This window comes from Crocuta crocuta, unplaced genomic scaffold (assembly GCF_008692635.1).
Source record: "Crocuta crocuta isolate KB4526 unplaced genomic scaffold, BGI_CrCroc_1.0 scaffold186, whole genome shotgun sequence".
Taxonomy (NCBI): domain Eukaryota; kingdom Metazoa; phylum Chordata; class Mammalia; order Carnivora; family Hyaenidae; genus Crocuta; species Crocuta crocuta.
Genome location: NW_027551569.1, coordinates 8,676,088 through 8,694,033, shown reverse-complemented (window position 1 = coordinate 8,694,033; position 17,946 = coordinate 8,676,088). Strand labels below are relative to the sequence as shown.

General features: G+C 46.3%; 1 protein-coding gene across 9 annotated transcripts in view; it reads right to left on the bottom strand.

The window, feature by feature from the left end:
• Positions 1-17,946, bottom strand: part of DPF3 (double PHD fingers 3) — a 252,461-nt gene that overhangs the window by 50,701 nt on the left and 183,814 nt on the right. For 8 of the 9 annotated variants that reach the window (XM_077750840.1, XM_077750841.1, XM_077750838.1 and 5 more), the window contains exon 8: positions 5,491-5,619. In XM_077750840.1, coding sequence (XP_077606966.1) covers positions 5,491-5,619 — 129 coding nt within the window. Of the gene's footprint in view, positions 1-975; positions 2,348-5,490; positions 5,620-17,946 lie in introns of all 9 variants that reach the window. The other variant, XR_013331772.1, reaches the window with a different exon arrangement.

The window sequence follows — 17,946 nt, the reverse complement described above, 5'->3', positions numbered from 1 at the left end:
CGGAACATCCCAAAGTGGGTGAGGCTGTTCCGTCCTCTCCCAACTGAGAGCAAATGCCAGCATCAGCACTTACACATTTCAAGCAGGAGAAAAGTAGAAGTCCTTTCTGTCTCAGGCTACCAGGGAAGCACAAAGAGTCCATTTGTGCGCTTCTTTGCTTAGCCTTTGCTTTTGTTAGGTTGGTTTGTTATTTTAATGAGAGGTCTAATTCAGGAAGATTTGCAAAGCCCGGATTGTCAAAGCAGATCATCCCAGACACTTACAAGTAGCCTGTTGCCTGGACAGCTACTTGGATCTCCCAACCCAAGCCAAATGGCGGTGCCCATGTCTCTGGACCTGTGCTCTCATGGAGGCTGGAAACCCTGACCACACTGATCTGAAGAAGTTCAGAATCTTTAGCTCAGCTCAGCTCAGCTGAGTGTCTTCCTAATCAGAGATCCTCTTTAATCTGGACTCATCCCCCTGGCTGTAACGTGAGAATGTGGAGCAAGGAATACCGCCCTGGACATGCAGACCCCAGATGGCTGCACTCTCTCATTCCACCCAAGTCCAGCAGTCAGCTCCGACCTCCAATCCCTGGACTCCACCTGCCAGCTGCAGCGACGGGAGGCAGACTTAGCCAAGCACCTCCCCAGCCATTTCCTCTGATGGTTGAAGCCAGAAGCCAGAAGCCCACCATTCTCTGTACAGGGCCCGTGCCAGGGTCCAAGCAAGCCTCAGTTCCCACACGAGGCCCAGGCCCCCGTGGGTAAGCATGCACACACAGAGAGCAGAGGGCCGGGCGGAGGACACTCCGGTAGCCACACCCACACTAATATGGTAGTGTGAACCCAGGAAAACAAAAGACAAGCTGGGGCGTGGGGAGGAAAAGGAAAGGAAGGAAAAACGAAAGAAAAAAACAAACAAACAAACAAACCAAAAAACCCAACTATGATGGTTTTGCCCTCACTGTACGACAGGCCAGCCAAGACATACCTTTTGACTACGACTGCACAGCTGTTGGTTCTTGGGACTGCCGACAACGTGGATGGTCTTCTCCATCGCCCCAGGGACCTTGAGCAAGTGTTGCTTTGGTTTATTTCAGGAGGTGCTATTGGAAACATAAAACAAAGTGCCTGGAGGGCACTATAAAAAAATAGAAGAAGAGACACGGGAGACTTGATCATCCAACGGGAATTTATGTTTGTAAACAGGGGCCAAGGGGAGAGGGAGATATACTGTGAGGTATCATTCCTTCTTCCATGAGCGTGGCCTCAGGTTGCTTTGTCACTGCTGAGTCCATGACTTTCTGTTCAGATTCCATTCCTGCATTTGGAAATTGCTCTTCGCCAGGAGGAAAGTGAGGAGAAACCCAGCAACAACACCACAGCGGCTATGTTGGCGGAGGGGAGGAGCCCAGGAGGTGCTGGAGGGAGGCCACAGGCAGAGGCCCAGACTTCCCAGGAGCTGCTGACATTTTCTTGCAAGCAGGGAGGAAGACGGAAAGGTCAGGGAGCAGAAATGGGGAGGGGGTCTGCCGTAGGGAGCCACACACTCCGTGGGGTACAGAAAGTGCCATCATCTCCAGGCGAGGAAATCCTCCTGACTAGGTGTCCTTGAGTCAACCCCTCCCCCAGCGGCTCTCTCCCAAGCAGGATATCACTTCAATTGCTTTGATTTCCCTTCTCTCTCTCAAAAAAAAGTCCATATCTAGTAATAGCTAGAATACATAAATAATAATTTTTAACGTTATTCGTTCTTTGTTTCCAAACCCAATGTTCCTCCTCTCTTCATTTTGCCAATAAATAGGAAAACTGAGGAAATCGACTCTGCTCGGGTCAAAAAGATGCCCTCCCTCCCCCAAAGAGAGGCAGTCCGCCTAACTTCCCATTTCTATGGCAAATAAACAGTACTTCATGATGCCATCTCTCTGAAGGACTGTTATCCTGCTCTTTTGTTCTGCTTTGTTTCAGTAGTTTGTGCTTCTGTTGTACATACCCAAAACAGGGGGGAAGGGGGGAAGGATGCGAGGAAGGAGACAGGAAAAAGCAAAGACGAAGGGAAAACCTAAAGTTGACTTTCATTTAAAAAAAATATGTATCAGACCCAGAATAACGACCAAAGTCAGAGGGTGGCGGCTATTCGCCCAGAGAGTCTGTTCCGTGGGTTTAGCAACTGCCCTTTTTATCTGCTGTGGGCGAACCCCGGCCACTGCGGCGTCCTCGGCAGGAGCGAGGCTCTTCCAAATCGTCCTCATCAAAGCCGTGGAAAGTTGACGTGTCACTTTCTGATGTGGAACCGAATAAGTCCTCCGTGGTGCGTGCTGCGGCCGCTGCCTCCTCCTTCCTGCCTTCTCCTCCCAAATGAGCTGACATGTATGATGAATATATCAGCACATGGGTTAAGCAACAGACAGCATTATTAATACTCTTATTACATTCTTACAATGTTACTCTTAATAGCAAGATCATAAACCATTTCACACCAGAAGGGATTAGCTGGGTGTATCACCTGGTGACAGGGATTTGGGGTAACGGGACAAAACCAACATTTCCAGGAAAAAGGATTCCTCCCTCCCCAGAAAGGCATCATCTCTACCAGAATATATACATCCACAGCTCTGACAGCGACAGATTCAACCGTGGTCTTTTCTCTCCTCTTCCGTATGCATACATACGCATGCATGCTCGCTCAACCCCGCCCCAGACAGTGAGTTTCCTTGGTGGTTTTTAAGCCTGGTTGGTATTTCTCTGGTGTTCTCGGCTGGTGTTTCTCTTTGAACATTGTGTGTCCTTCACTTTGACAGTCAGCTTTACAAAGGTATTACTGTCAGATAACCCATTCGAGGTGGTTAAGCCTCCATCCGTTTTATTTTTATTTTTACCCGCTTCTAATCCCATTGTTTCAGCACCCTTTCAATTCTGCCCTTACACCATGTAGTTCATTTGCACTGAAAGCATGAAGAAGTTGATAAGTGGTAGGTAATAAAAGAGTCTCTCATTTTTTTAACCACTGGAGGAAATTCTGTGATCTGCACCTGCATTCGTGAGCGTGCACGTATACATCTGTGTGCATACACGTGCACACGTGCGGGTACACACACACACTCCAGCCACTAAACATGCCCAGGTCTTAGTTACTCCAGAAAGTCCAGAGCTGTCAAGTCTGCCTCAGAGCACTAAAAAAGCAGAAATAAGGGTTTATAAAGCCTAATAAAATATAGTATCCTGAAATCCATAAAACTCAGGTTCCAACTTATTTATATTGTAAATGGGCCCCAGGACTGCCCCCGAATGAGGTCATGATGTTTCACTGATGGTGTCAATTTCAAGAATCTCACTTTCTCCCCAGGAAATAGAGGTATGGGGTAGATGGGAAGGGAAAGACAGTTTTTCTGAGCTTCACATTCTTCCTTGGAAGGACTCCAAGGAGGCCCTAGAGAAGTATTCGCCCACCTGCCTTAACAAGCATATCTCATGGGCTAACGCCACCTGTTTACTCCCAAGGTATTGACTATTTCAGGAACATCAGAGTCAGACCTTGACTAAATCATCCACCAAAATTGGCAAATGCAATCAGAACACCTAGGCTGGTATCAAATGGTCCCCTGAGTCACATGGCAGACAGATCCTGGGAAGAAAAAGCTGAATAAAGGCTGTGAGGAGAGAGGCTTTGGATACACAATACCAGCTGCCCACTTTTGGTCCCCCACAGATCAGAGTGAAGTACCCCCTCTTTTGTAGGAAAGGAAAGGGGAAAATTATAGCAGTTTGCAGTGAGAATTCTGAAGCTGCCCTCTCTGATGCACCCAAACTCAAAACAGCCCGTCACATTCTGCCTATTGCTCTGCCAGGTGACTTTGCTTCTGGCGACAGAGATTCTGTCTGATCATTTGCTTTTAAAAAACACTGAATTAGGGGCGCCTGGGTGGCTTAGTCGGTTAAGCGTCCGACTTTCGCTTAGGTCATGATCTCGCGGTTCGTGGGTTCGAGCCCCGCGTCGGGCTCTGTGCTGACTGCCAGCTCAGAGCCTGGAGCCTGTTTCAGAGTCTGTGACTCCCTCTCTCTCTGACCCTCCCCTGCTCACGCTCTCTCTCTCCTAGAAATAAATAAAACATTAAAAAAAATAAAAATAAAAAACACTGAATTGAATTTCACTTGTTTCGTTTTCTTTAAGTATTTCTAGAGCTATTTGTTTTCTTTTAAGTATTTAAAACCCAGAGTCATATGTCACAAGAGCCCTCTCTTCTAGGCTAGCAATGGTAGGGTAAAAATTTCAGTGTTAGGTATTAGGTTTGGAAAACAAATGAACATAGATGGGTCACCCTGTCAGGTCCTTAAGAGTTCAATGTTGAGAGTATGTGCAATGGAAACCATAGTCCTTTTTTAATTACTGATTTGCTACTCAAGTCAGTCTGGATCCCTAAACAACCCCAAAACCAAATATAAAAGGACTGAAGTTAAGGTTTGCAAGCAAGCAAAGGAAGAACTGAGTTGTTACAGCAAAGCCGGGTGTGGTCAGCTCAGTCCTTCCCATGGGACTCGGAGCAGAAAAGACACTGGGGAGAGATATGAAAGGAGCAATGACTTCTCACTGCCAGCACCAACCACCCAACTTAACTGTATTTCACCTTCCAGTCAGCACCAGATCAGACTAAAGATGAATCTGAGATCTTTTCTCCTCCCTGCCTTGTGCTTTGGCTCAGCTGTGACATGAAACAATATGAAAAATAGGTAGCACCAACCAATCACGACCAGCCAAAGATAATGGTTTGGTTAGATCTGAAAAACAAAACAACTTGAACAAAACCTGAAGACCTGAACTCATTTTAAGAATGAAAGAATAAGACCGCTGTCTTTTTGGTCATTTTAGTCTTTTGAGAGGTTAAAAGATGAAAATTTCAAAATCTGCCAAGTCAATTCCAGATTAGCCCTAAGCATACCTGCTCTTTTGCCTCCTTGATCTATCAGGGCCTCTTTTGTCTACATTATATGAGAAAATGGGATGAGTGGCCAATGGAGGTGGTATTTACACAGCTGCCCATGAGCCCAGGGGTCTCAGACTCCCACAGTTCCAGATGTGGCTTCTCTCCCTATATTCATGTTTCCACACTCTCCCAGTTTGCCGCAGGCACTTCCGTAGAACAAACACATCTTTTTTTGTTATGTGCACATCATCCGAAACAAGGAAGCATGTTGCCCGTGTCGCCGGGTATTTCCCGGACACTACCTGACTGCTGTTCACAACACCCACAAAGAAATATCCACCTCATGGAAAGGCCAGACACAAGCCAAAAACTCCTTTCTCTTTTCGCTACATCTCAGGGCATAATTTTGGTTCTTAACACTCAAAGAAGAAAAATACAAAAATGACCTGAAAACTCCTCTCCACTCAAAATCACCATCGACACTTCTCCACGCGAGCCTTCAACCTCCATATGAGACGGCACAGGGATGCAAGTGGAAGAAGTCCCAGTCTATGGGCACAGATGCAAGAAGGGGCCACACTCACCAGAGCGTCCACAGTCTGCACAGGACACCAGCTCCTCAGGCCGTCCGCTCTTCTTGTTCATGTTAGAGCCCCCCAAGCAGAAGTCACAGTAGTTGTTGGGAATGACTGTCCCATCCGGTCCTTTCTGGGCTATAGAAACATTAAAAAAAAAAAAAATCCGATTTTTGACTGCCGTGAGTTTCTACTGGCCCCTCCTCTCCCATGGTGACAGAATCTGCTCCAGAAAGAATATCAAGTCTAGAATGTGAGATTTTGTTACAACCAAGAAACCAAAAAGCTATTAAATTGGGCTAAGTTTTCTTTTTGATCCTTCTCAGTTCAACAGGTCTAATACCTTGCAAGCCATCCAACGTTCAGTTTGATTTTTGCAAAACCCATCTCTGTGTTTTTACAGAAACTACCTTTGCTCCTCTGATTGGATTCCCTGGATGAGCAAAGCATTCAGAAGGCCTACTAGTCAAGTAAACTTCTCTCATCCCTGAACAATCAGCCCTCGGGCCTTAGGCTCAAGCAGCAGGTAGCAACCATAAACATTGGTGAGATGAGAGGGAGAGAGAATGGTCAATGCCTAGGCCTTGCCCTTGGGAAAGATGCTCTTATTTAGGAGATATTCCTTCTGTCCCTGAAAAGAAAAAACAAAGAAACATCGATGGTAGTCATTTCCAGGAAGGGCATCTCCTTCCAGGAAGGACATCGAGGAAGCTTCCGGGCACTCTGATCAACATCCTGGCATACCCATAAGTGTCCACTTTCATTCGGCCTCATCTCCCTAAAGTCCAGACTCATTGGTATGGAGAAAACTCAGGACTAGTTCATCAGCAGACTTCAAGCACCTAGAATCAGAACTGGACTCTTAGTCTAGCCTCATGCCAAAGATAGGTTAATGGTGAGTTAGTAAATGTGTCTTAAGGCTTAAGATCTTCATAAGCCACCCCTGCTCAAAGTCCTTATCCAAAGGCAAATAAAAATCTTAGGACATGATCTTAAAAACAAAACTTGTGAGACGGCACATATTCTCAAGCACTGAAATCATTCTCAGTTCCTAGGGGCTGGCTGAAAAGCCTTGGACGGGTTTCTTCGCAGGGGGAGAAATGCTTCCATTCTCCTGTTTTTCAATCCCCACCCCTATTGTGGAGATTTTTTTGTCACATTAACACTCCCTGTTTGCAACTAAGAAGAAAAGTCTGTCTGTTTATGGGATCAGCCCAAACCACAGGGGTATCTTCTTCCTCACTATACCCAATGTCTGCTGCTATCTTTCATTATTTACTGGCTAACATTAATCACGGTCCCGTAGGGTACAAATCTGTAAAAGGAAGCAGATATGTGAGCAAAAATACCATCCAGACAGTAAGTGATAAACGGATTCACCCACTTTAATATGATTCCCTCTGGCCCTCGCTTCCTCCATGCCTCTTCTTTGCCTCCAGGAATAGAAAAACTTACCTGGGGAAGGCAGAAGACAAAAGCTTGCAGAATTACATTATAGAGAGTTAATCCATTTATCAGTTGCTATTTGGATTGTTTAATCAGTTTCTAAGTCATTGATTTTCATCTTCAGGGAGGCAGCCAGTTCTCTGCAAAAAAAGTGTTGGCTATTGGGGGCAGACAGGTGAGCTGGCCACCCTCATGGTCTGTTAAGTGTCTTCATCAAGCACTGTGTCTTAAAGACATGACATGTCATACAGAACAGTTTTGCAAATAATCTCCTCAAATCAGTATACCAAAAATTTTTACCCTATCTATATTTTTCATTCCCCAAATCCAGAAAGAAGCTCCTTTCTTCTTTCTCTCTTATTTGCCATCTTCACCATTTTTAGAACTCCCTTAAGAAATTCCAAGCATGTCTATGAAGCAAATAAACTCAGGGTTTTACCACTACAGACTATCCTAGAAATCAATTCAAAGGTGAACAGGAAGAAGTGGGGAACATGAAATTAAGGGGATGAGTGTAAACGAAAGCTAACTTTCACGATTGATATGAACTAGAAAGAAAATGGTGGCCATGCCAATCCTAACTTAGGTAGCTTCCCTCAAGAACAGCATCAAAGAATTCCCCATAGATCATCCCGCTAAAAGTCTCAGGAGCCACAGCCTCACCATCTGTCTCTCCTGTTTTCTTAGGGACTTTCTATTATGTCAGATTTTCTCCCCTTTCACAAAATCTTAAAGCAACCAAAGAATCTGGTTTTCTCCAACACACTATATGCCTTGTGATTTATGAGGATGAAGTAGAATATAGACTGTAAGAACTCCCAGGTAATTCTTTACAACCTTCACCACCAACAGACCATTGGTGGGATGCTCTCATCGAATCAGGAACTCCAATACTGCAAGAATTAAAAATTCAGAAATGATCTAGTAGAGCAAAGTGGATAGTGTTAGAGAAATTGGTCCTGTATAAAAAGACCAAAGGAACAGCATTTAATTTACCTAACGAAGAGAAGTTTCTGAGAAGACTGGATCAGAGCGGGATCCCCATATATATTTGTTTTGGTTGCTGGCCGTACAGAGTGCCTGGCCAGAGGGGTGAAGAAGGTGCTAAGACCCAGTTGTAGGCCCTGCTGTGTGTGGCTGTGACATGTCAGGGCCAGGGGGAGGAGAAGGGTACCATTTTAGTCTATCAATGACTCAGTATTGAAAGTGACAGTGAATAGTTATGCTTCATTTTTGGCAAAATTCTACTCTCTTCTCATAATAGTGAGCTCAGGGCTTCCTTTCATCTTGGTACAATGGTGTGAGATAGGCTAATGGATAGCTTCTGCATTTGGTTCTCTTATACTTTTTGGTATTTAGGATTGGCTTCAGGGTGAGTTTTCTCATTAAGTTCTCCCAACTCCCCTGCCAAAGTGACCAGTCAGGCCTTGGGGAGGACACTTTGTTGACATCACTTTTATGACCCTTCTCTTGTTTATACAAGTGTACACTGGCCCCACCAACATGTACTAAATGATCTACTCCTTCTGGTCTGGCACTATGTCTAACTCATTCACTCGAACACCTACATGCCCTGCATGTAGGAAATGGTTAACCACGATGTGTAGGATGAATGGCTTAGAAAAGATGGCAGAGATGTGAGTAGACAGCCCAGTAACACCCCTGGGACATCCTCCTAGTGGGGACAGAGCACTGCGTCTGCTTTCCCTGTGGCAGAGTTATCTGTCGCTCTGAATATCATTCAGAACTACATGGTTTATTTCCCAAATCCTCAGAGAGAAGTGCTGGTCCATGTCCAGATGGATCAGTCAGTCATCTAGCCCAGCATAACGTCTAGCTCCCAGAGTAAACAAGAGTGGGTGGCTGAGGACCCTGGGGTGCTGGGAAGAATAACCCTGTAGCCCTACTATGGGAGGAGAAAGGGCATCCTGTACACAAACATACAAGAAAGTAGACTACAATTCATTTTCTCTTGAGAAGGGGACACCAGGTTGCTACCCACTTAGCCTCCCTCTTGTTCAACGGCTTCTTGAAAAGAAAAAGAAGCAGACATTTATTACACTACAAAACTGTGACGGATCTTACGCAGGATGCTTTACATACATTATTTTATTGATTCTCACAAAAACTTTGTGAAATGGGAATTATTTGACCAATGAGGTAACTGAAACTCAGAGAGATTAAGGGGCTGGCTTCAGGCCCTTTCTGAAGTGCAGGAGGGGAGATTCACCCCTGGGCTGCCTATGTCCCCAGAGACTCTCTGCCTCCTGGAAAGTCCAGAGGCAAACACTTCCTGGCCATACCTTGCATATAAACTATTTCATAAATCTCTTTCGAGTGAACTTGATTCACCCATACGTCAATTAGGAAGCCCAAAGGGATCAAAATTACTGAGATTGGCCTAATAAATCAAAAACTCCCTTTGAACTTAAATGTGATGTCCCTCCACAATAATCCACACTGGGTGATCCTGTTTACTGTCACATACTCTGCAAAAACCCTTCTCTGGAGAATTCCAGAGGCTCTGGAAGGAATTTTTCAAGTAAAGCTTATACCACAGCTATACTGGCCTATGGCCTGACCCAGCCATGAGCAATTTCCTGGTACCGTGTATGAGATCATTATAAAAAGGATTTTACTATAAATAGGAAGCTCACCCAGACCTTGCAAGAGGGATTTAAATAGAGATCCTGCTTCTGCCTATGGGAAATTGAGTCCCACTTTATACAATAAGACAACAAGAGGGCAAAGACCCGAGTGGTATCTCGATGGCAATGTCTGTAAAGATGGATTTGGTTTTTCATCGATTAACGTTCATGGGCCGAGATCATATAAGAGATACAAGGGAGCTGCCGAGAAAATAAAGTGAGCCCTAAGAGTTTAAGAATTTACCTGGGGGAGAGAACTCTAAAAAAATCTCAAAGCGGGGGATGGAAATCAAGAACAAAGTTCATGAAGAAAACACACACACACACACACACACACACACACACACACACACACACACACACAAATAGATAAATAGAAGATGGGAGGGAGCATTCAAATCAAACCAAAAGAAAGCAAAAGCCAAGCCCCAAATAGTATCCCCGCCATGCCTGGTAAAGGATGAGCAGTCATTCTGGAAAGGTCTCAGTGTACGCTACAGGATTATTGACTCCAATCAGGCCACATGTCTATGGCAAACAAGGCCCCAAATCCCTAAAACTCCCACCCACATGGGGCCGTCTTCGCCCCTTTCCGTCTGATCTCTGCTATGATATGCCTGCCCTTCATGAAAAGAAAGAGTGGCAGGGACAGTCTGGCCACCAGCAACACCCCCTCAGCTGGTTCTGCCAAGACCAAAGCTGTGTCCCAAATGTCCCAGGGAAATAGGAAGCAAGCCAGGAGTTGAGGCTCCTCTGTGGCACACCCACAAAAGCGTGACTTCACATCCCGAGCAGATGCTCAGCCCGCCTGTCAGGGCCTGGCGTGCACAAGCACGCAGCCATGCTCCGTGCCCACCACCCAGCCATAGTCCAGGGACCCTTTCTTCCAGGGCATGCTGGTTGGGTGTGCAGCCCTTGGGGAGCCTGAGGGGCAGCGAGAAGGGCCCTCCAGGAGGAGCTGTGCCTCGCCCCTCTCCCTTGCTCCCCCACAGCCCTCCACAGCTGACAGTTCCCATCCCTCCACAGGGCTGACCTGTTTCCATGGCAACCAGAATCCTGGGCTCTGGCAGCCTCTGGTCTTGCCACCTGTTATTACTTCATCTCTCAAGTGTAAAGCCTCCTAGCCGGTGCCACTTGGCTGTGCAGAGCGCATCTTCAGAGGACGGAGTAAAGAAAAGGGGAGAGGAAAGAGGGAAAGCAGAAAGCAGCCCCAGGCTGGCCACACAGGACACACAAACAGGCTGGGCTGGGGGAGGAAGGGAAGGCGAGGAGTGGGGGTATAAGCCAATGTGCCTTCCCTTCAGAATCAGTGAGCAGGCCTCAGCTGGAGGCCACCGCCACATCCTGCTACCTTGTACCCGGCCTTTAATGAGGGCCGTGGGAGGGGCGGGGAGCGGGCGGGCGCTGGGGCAGCTGCATGGAGATCTGCACGGGCCCACATAGAGCAGAGCGAGGAGAGGGTTAAAGTAGCAAGATAAAGACTGTGGGGAAGCCTGGACCAGAGGGCAAACAGAGTCTCAAAGCCTGGATAAATGGCCTTAATTCTCATGCTCTTGCTCACCCTACTCCTTACGTGTTTACTCATATAAATTATCCCCAAGCCCTGACACCTTTTTTCACTGCTTCCCTAGAACTGATGAAAAAATAAATCCTACAGATCCAAGGAATAAAAATGTTGGGATTCCATTCAGGCCGGTTCTTCTGGGCAACTGACAGTGACTAGGGCCCTAACCCAGGGCTCCAGAAGGAAGACAAATGCCTTGCTCCCTGAACGTGGAAAGGCAAGGGGACTGGGGAGCCTGGCAGGGAAATGGACGCCGGGGTCCACTCCCCACAAGCCCGTTAGGCTACCAGGGTCCTCAACCACAGAGAACTCGCTCTCCCTCATAGGCCATTTTGCCACCTAGCACTGGGGACAAAGTGAATGTACGGTACGGGTTAAGGAGGCAGCGCTGCTAATGCAGAGTGATTCCAGGCACTGAGATTAGTCTGCCAGGAGAAACAAAGGCCAAGGGCTGATTCAGTAAGTCTTCAAGTTTATGGACAGGCCTCAATCGCCACAGTCCGTGTCGTTCAGGACAACACGAGGAAGAAAGAGCTGAAGTGGCAGCGCATGTCCCAGGAAGGCTGGAAGCGAAGCCGGTTAAATAAAGGCCTAGTACAGGGCTCTGCCTGTTGGAAGATTTCCCTGGGTCGGGGTTGAGCGCATGACTATCTAGAGGCAAGATAATACACAAGATGGCATTGTAATGGCCCTTTTCAGCCTATGATTTGATGATTATGAGACTGAAGGAAGGATCAGAAAAGCGAGGTTCTCTAAACCCAGGGGAGCTCAGCGTCTCATCACGTGCTCTGTCTGTGGCCCTGTCTCTCTCCCGGTTCACCGTGAGCTCCCTGAGGGCAGGGGTGGGGTCTTTAATGGAGGAATCCCCAGCACCCAGCACAGTGACTGACCCAGCGCTGGCACTAAATACTTAACAAAAGGGATGGACAATCTTCACAGAGGCTTTTTGGAGATAGAAAAAATTCAGGCAAAGGGAAGTCAAAGACTAGGAGTGGAGTGGATGTCACGTGTTCCCTGAGGACTGAGTGACCATTCTAAGGCACTGTCAGTATCAGTTCTGTTCATAACAGGGACAGAAAGAGGGAGCAGTAGAAGTAACAGGAGGGCCCATCGGAGAGTATAAAGCTGTGGTGGAGAAAGCCAATGGGCCTGCCTTCCCTTGGGATCCCTTTCCTTGAGGCATTTCTTGGAAAACCAGGAAGGAAGGACTTAAGAATTCCCAGGCTCTGTTAGTCCCAAAGCCCCTTGAACCCCACATTTGGTCTCTCACCAGGGGCCCTGCAGCAGCTAGAGAGAAAATAGGCCATCTTACTCTGTGTCTGAATGGCTGCAGAATCTTTATTAAAGTTTTAAGTGTGGTGTCAGTCACTTCACCCTTCCTTGGCATCTACCTTCTTTCCCGCCATCTTTATGGAGCACAAAACTCAGACCATTAGACACACACCTTGACAATATTTACCCCTAAACACTGTGCTGAAAAAACAGAAAACATGTTTGCTCACATCGATGTCCCCATCCTGACACACGTATTTGCTTAGAGTTGCAGTTTGCCAGGAATTTGGATACCACGTCACCTATTCCGGGGCCAGATGGTCACATGACCCATCAGTAATGTCCATTGTGCTCCAGCCTCAGGCTGGCAACTTTGAGTCTGTCACTGATGCTTTGGAAAAGCAAGGAAAAGACCAAGCAAAGCTGATTACTTTTCTCAGTGTTGATTAGGGAAAGCACAAGGAGATATTTCAATGTTTCAGTGGAAGGTCCTACGGGTCAGTTCATGCCCTGGCGTAGCAACTTGTTATTGCCACCAAATGAGTCAGTTGAAGGGAAAAACATTTAAGCTGAGAGTAACTATGTCAACAGGGCTCTGAATGAAGTGGTGTCATTCCCCTCAGAGAATTGCAGGACATCTTGGTGCTTTAGAGCAGGATAAGCCTCGTCCGTTTAAGTTGTCAGGATATTATTATTGCGATATTAGAATTCAGTAAGGCCCCTTCCTCTCTTGCTCAGCCTTGCCTCTCTCCACCCCTCCTCCCTACCACCTCCAGGGGATGCAGGTAAGTCAACCCCAGCTGCCCACAACGGACCAGTATTTTCTAGGTTCTTCGGACTGAAAAGCAGTACTCAGGAAAAGGAAAAGGATGCGCCTCCAGCACAAGACCTGAGGATTACAGCAGAGAGACCACAGGGCTGAAGAGCAGCCCGGCTCATGGATGAGGGCCCAGACAGGGAACGCACCCAGAAAGCAAGCCAGGAAGCAGGTGCTGGGAGCCCCAGACACATTTGCCACAGGTAGGACAGAACCTTAGGAAAAGAGTGAAAACCAAGTTTATCCCATGGATTTACTAGTGCAGCCTGGTTCCTGGCTAGTCATCTAACTTGGTGAATCCACAAGATAAAATAGACTGAACAGCAGTCTCCAAAAAGTGGATTTCTCTCAGGCAGTGGCACACCTAGGAACCTGTTAAAAATGCAAATTCACCCTACGCCAGAAGCACTGATTCTGAAATTCCATGGTAGGATCCAGCAGTCTCTGTTTTAAGGAGCAGGTGATTCTGATGTGCTCAAGCTTGAGAACCACTGCTCTAACGCCACACGTGTGTCACACACATTTCTGTTAATACAGTGCTTTATATAAATTGTCTTATTTAACCTTCACATAACCCTATGAGGTAGATGCATTAATGTTCTCATTTCACATAGTGATACTCGGGGCACAAAAAAGCTGAGTAGGTGACGTGTTAGTAAGTGGCCCCACTGGCTCTGCACTGGGGCAGTCCAGCTCAGGCCGGCCTGGTACCCACCTACCATGGGCACAAAAACCAGACCCCTGAGGGAAGTCAAGTCAGAGTGGCTGGCAGGCCCTGGAGGACAAGGCTTCTCAAATTTGAGTGCCATGCAAACAAACCATTTAGGGAATCTCAGTAAAATTCAGATTAGGAGCCATAGGTCCAGCTTAGAGCCTATGATTCCATATTTCTTGCAAGCTCCCCCACAGGGTAGTCTACTGTCTAGGTTTGCCTGGCACTGAAGGGTTCCCAGGGCACAGGACTTTCAGTCTAAAAGTGGGACTGTCCTGGGCAAACAGGGATAAGTTGGTCACCTGAGTCCCAGCTGATGTTGAAGCTGCTGATCGCCCTGCAAGAAGCAAAAATGTAGGCCCTCAAGGTGAGATTTGGATCTTATTCAAGTGTGATATAAGTTTTGAGAATGGAATATGGCATAATCTATTTTGTACTTTAAAAAGATCACTTTTGGGGTGCCTAACTGGTTCAGTTGGTTAAGCGTCTGACTTCAGCTCAGGTCATGATATCACAGTTTATGGGTTCAAGCCCCATGGCGGGCTCTGTGCTGACAGCTCAGAGTCTGGAGCCTGCTTCAGATTCTGTGTTTCCTTCTCTCTCTCTCTCTGTCCCTCCCCCGCTTGCATTCTGTCTCTCTCTTAAAAATAAATAAGCATTAAAAAAAATTTTTTAAAGACTACTTTGGCTACTCCATGGAGAACAGACTATAAGAGGTAAAATACAGGCTGAGAGGCCAATAAAGAAGCTCAGTGATCTAAGCAGGAGCTGGTGGAGGCCAGGAGATGAAGAAAGGGAGACAGATGGGGAGTACATTTTGGAGGGGAAGCTGATACAAGTGTGAAGGAAAATAAAGCCAAGGATAAATCCTAGGATTTCTACCTTAGGCACAGCATAAGTATTTTTTTTTTTTTTTTTTAGAACAAGGTCAGAAAGAGATAGATAGATAGATATAAGAGGTAGAAAAGACCATGAGGCACAAATGAGAGGAAGATGCAAGAATATTACTGAACTAAGTGATGTATGACTTTTTTTCTAGAGTAAGACTCATTTACAAATTAAAAGCTCAAGCAGAATTTGTAATGGGAGGTTCATATAACACCACAAACAGCTAAAGTGAGTTTTAAAGATTAAGTACGCCTACTAGGGACTGAATTGTGTCTCCCCCAAAATGCCTATGTTGAAACCCTAACCCTCGACCTGATGGTATTTGGAGGTGGGGCCTTGCGGAGGTGATTGGTTTAGAGGAGGTCATGAGGATGGTAGGATTAGTGTGGCCTTATAAGTAGAGATACCAGAGAGCTTGCTTCTCTCTCTAGCGACATGTATCAAGGAAAAGCCATACAAGCACACAGAGGAAGATGTCCGTCTCCAACCCAAGAGGAGAGTCCTCACCAAACACCGACACTGCCAGCACCTTTATACTGGATTTCCAGTCTCCAAGACTATGAGAAGTAAATCCCTATTGTTTAAGCCACCTATGGTATTGTGTTAGGCAATTTAAGATCGGTACCCATTAATATATCTGTTACTTTTGAAAAGCCACTGTTGGGTATGATGCACTTCACAATTGGCCTGCAGGTGAAAATTGAAGGACATCATTAGACCTGTGACAAAGATCTCATCTTTCAGATTAGGATCTATCACTTGGGGTTCTAATATCCTGATTTAATCAAAAGGCATCCAACTCAAGGACACTCACTCATATCTCAGCTTCCCATCTTGCTTACATGTGACTTGGGGCAAGTCATTCATCCTTTCTGAGCCTCAGTTTCTTCATGTGCAAAATGAGAGTAATAGCATGTGCCTCACAGACTATGAACTTTACGCGAGATGATGCGAGAGAAGGACCTGGCACCTATTAGGTATTCTGTCATTTCTTCCCCCTCTTTCTTCTCCTATGTAAAAGAATTTTACTTCTGATAAAGGTGGGGGTGTGTGGGGGAAGATGAAAGGTCTAAATCAGTAAACTTTCCCAAGAAGTGACACATGACCGGAGAATTCACATTCATGCCCATGCCCATGAGCACATCAGGCGGAGTCTGTGTGCCTTGGTGTCCTCTAGGGGACACAGCAGCTACCTCACAGGGTTGCTGTGAGGACTGAATGAGATAAGCATGGCATGCCTAGCACAGTGTCTGACACATTCAAGGAATGTCAGCAAGTATTATTGTCATTGTCAGTACTCAGGACATGGGACTCCTTCAATCCTGAACGTTCTAGGTAATTAGGCCCAAAATGTGAGAGAAATAAAAGAGGTCCATAGAAAGGCAAGGGGGTGTGGAGACCCCATCCTGGAGAGATGGGATGGCAAATACAGGGGTGCTACCCTTGGCTAGATTCTGCTCCACAGCTTCTACCTGCTGGGTGTCCTGCATCCATCTTGTTTCCCCAATTAAACCAGAAATCGTCCTAGGGCTAAGACTACGTGTGTTTGCTTTTTTAGAGGCCCGATTCTACATAGCCCCGTGAGTGGACACAGGCATGGTAAGTGCTCAATAAATACTCGTGTTTAGTCCATACAGAAGGATTGGTGTCCTACATCTAAGGTTTAGCAGAGGGAGGGCCAGGGCCAGGCTGGGCTCTGATAGCTCCGCCAATGCCAGTGAGACCCCCACAGGGAGTTAGCTTCCCGGCATCACACAGCTACAGACAGGCCCTGACTCAGATTAGCCATCTGTGGTCATGGACATGCTCTGTTGGTCCGAATGGCACAGAGATGGGATATGAGCATTCGTGATGTGCAGGCATGGTGCCAAACACCCACATCATCTCACTGAAGACTCACACAACCCAATGAAGTCAGTATGGTTATTCTCCCCATCTCACAGATGAGGCAACAACGGAGCAAAGAAGTGTGAGGAGCTGATCCACATTCACACAGACACAAGATGGTGGAGGGGCAAGGCCATGACTCACACCCTAGCCTGGCGAATTCCACTGCCATTCTCCTAGCCTGTAGGTCTGAAAAATTAACTCCAAGTACGCCCTCAAGGCCAGAGCAACCCCTCAGGATTCTTTTCACTTCATCATCTATGAACCATTTAGTTAAATAGTAATTCACCTAAAGAACACCTGTTGTTAGTTTCCAAATTTGCTCTTCAAGAAGTGAGAAGTGGCTCCCTTTTCCAGACAGAGCCCTGTTTCTGGATTTTCCTCTCTCCCCCCTGTAACAAGTCTCGAATTTCCTGCATCAAAGGTTGGGTAAGCAGTGGGTTGTATGTGCTTTACGGTTTTTGAGGCATCTTCAGAGTGCTCCAAAATTCTTAAGCTTTTGTCAAAGGTAATTTTCACTCTCTCTCTTAAAGCTCTACTCGTTGCCCTCGGGCCATATGCTAGAGGACAGAGATGTCAGGAGACTAATATCTGTTAGATCTTTCCCATCAGTGTAGCAATGACATCATATGCTTCTTTTAGGTAATTTGCACATTATCAGACTAATTTTCAGATTATCTAATCAGCGACATTACCCTTAATCAACTCAGCTCTCCTCTTCCAGTTCTGCACAGGACAACATGCCCTCCAACGGAGCACTAGGGTGCGGCTTTTCTGCTCTTGACAGATACTGAAAGCCCAGCTATGTGCCAGGCGCACCATCATTATGCAGAAGACTGAGACCTCCCAGGAGCCAGGACAACCCAACTTCCATTTCATGGACCTGAGAAACAGGCTTGAAAAAATTGTATAGATCCATATTTTAAGCACTTTCCTTTTAGGAGCTCCATATATGTCATAGAGAACATTTGATACTCATTTAAGCTATTAGGTAAAAGAGATGTTCCATGTGACAATTAATAATATGCCAAACAAAATTTTTCTATAAATCATTTGTCCTTGCCTTCTAGTAATTGCTACTGTGGCCCTCCTTTTCATACAGGATGACAGCTACACAGCCTGGCATAGAAGTCACTTCCAACAGTGGCTCCCACTCACTTTCCCACCATTCTTCCAATGCCACTGTTAGAGTTGGCTACTAGCCCTTCTCTGAAGCATCATGCTATTTCAT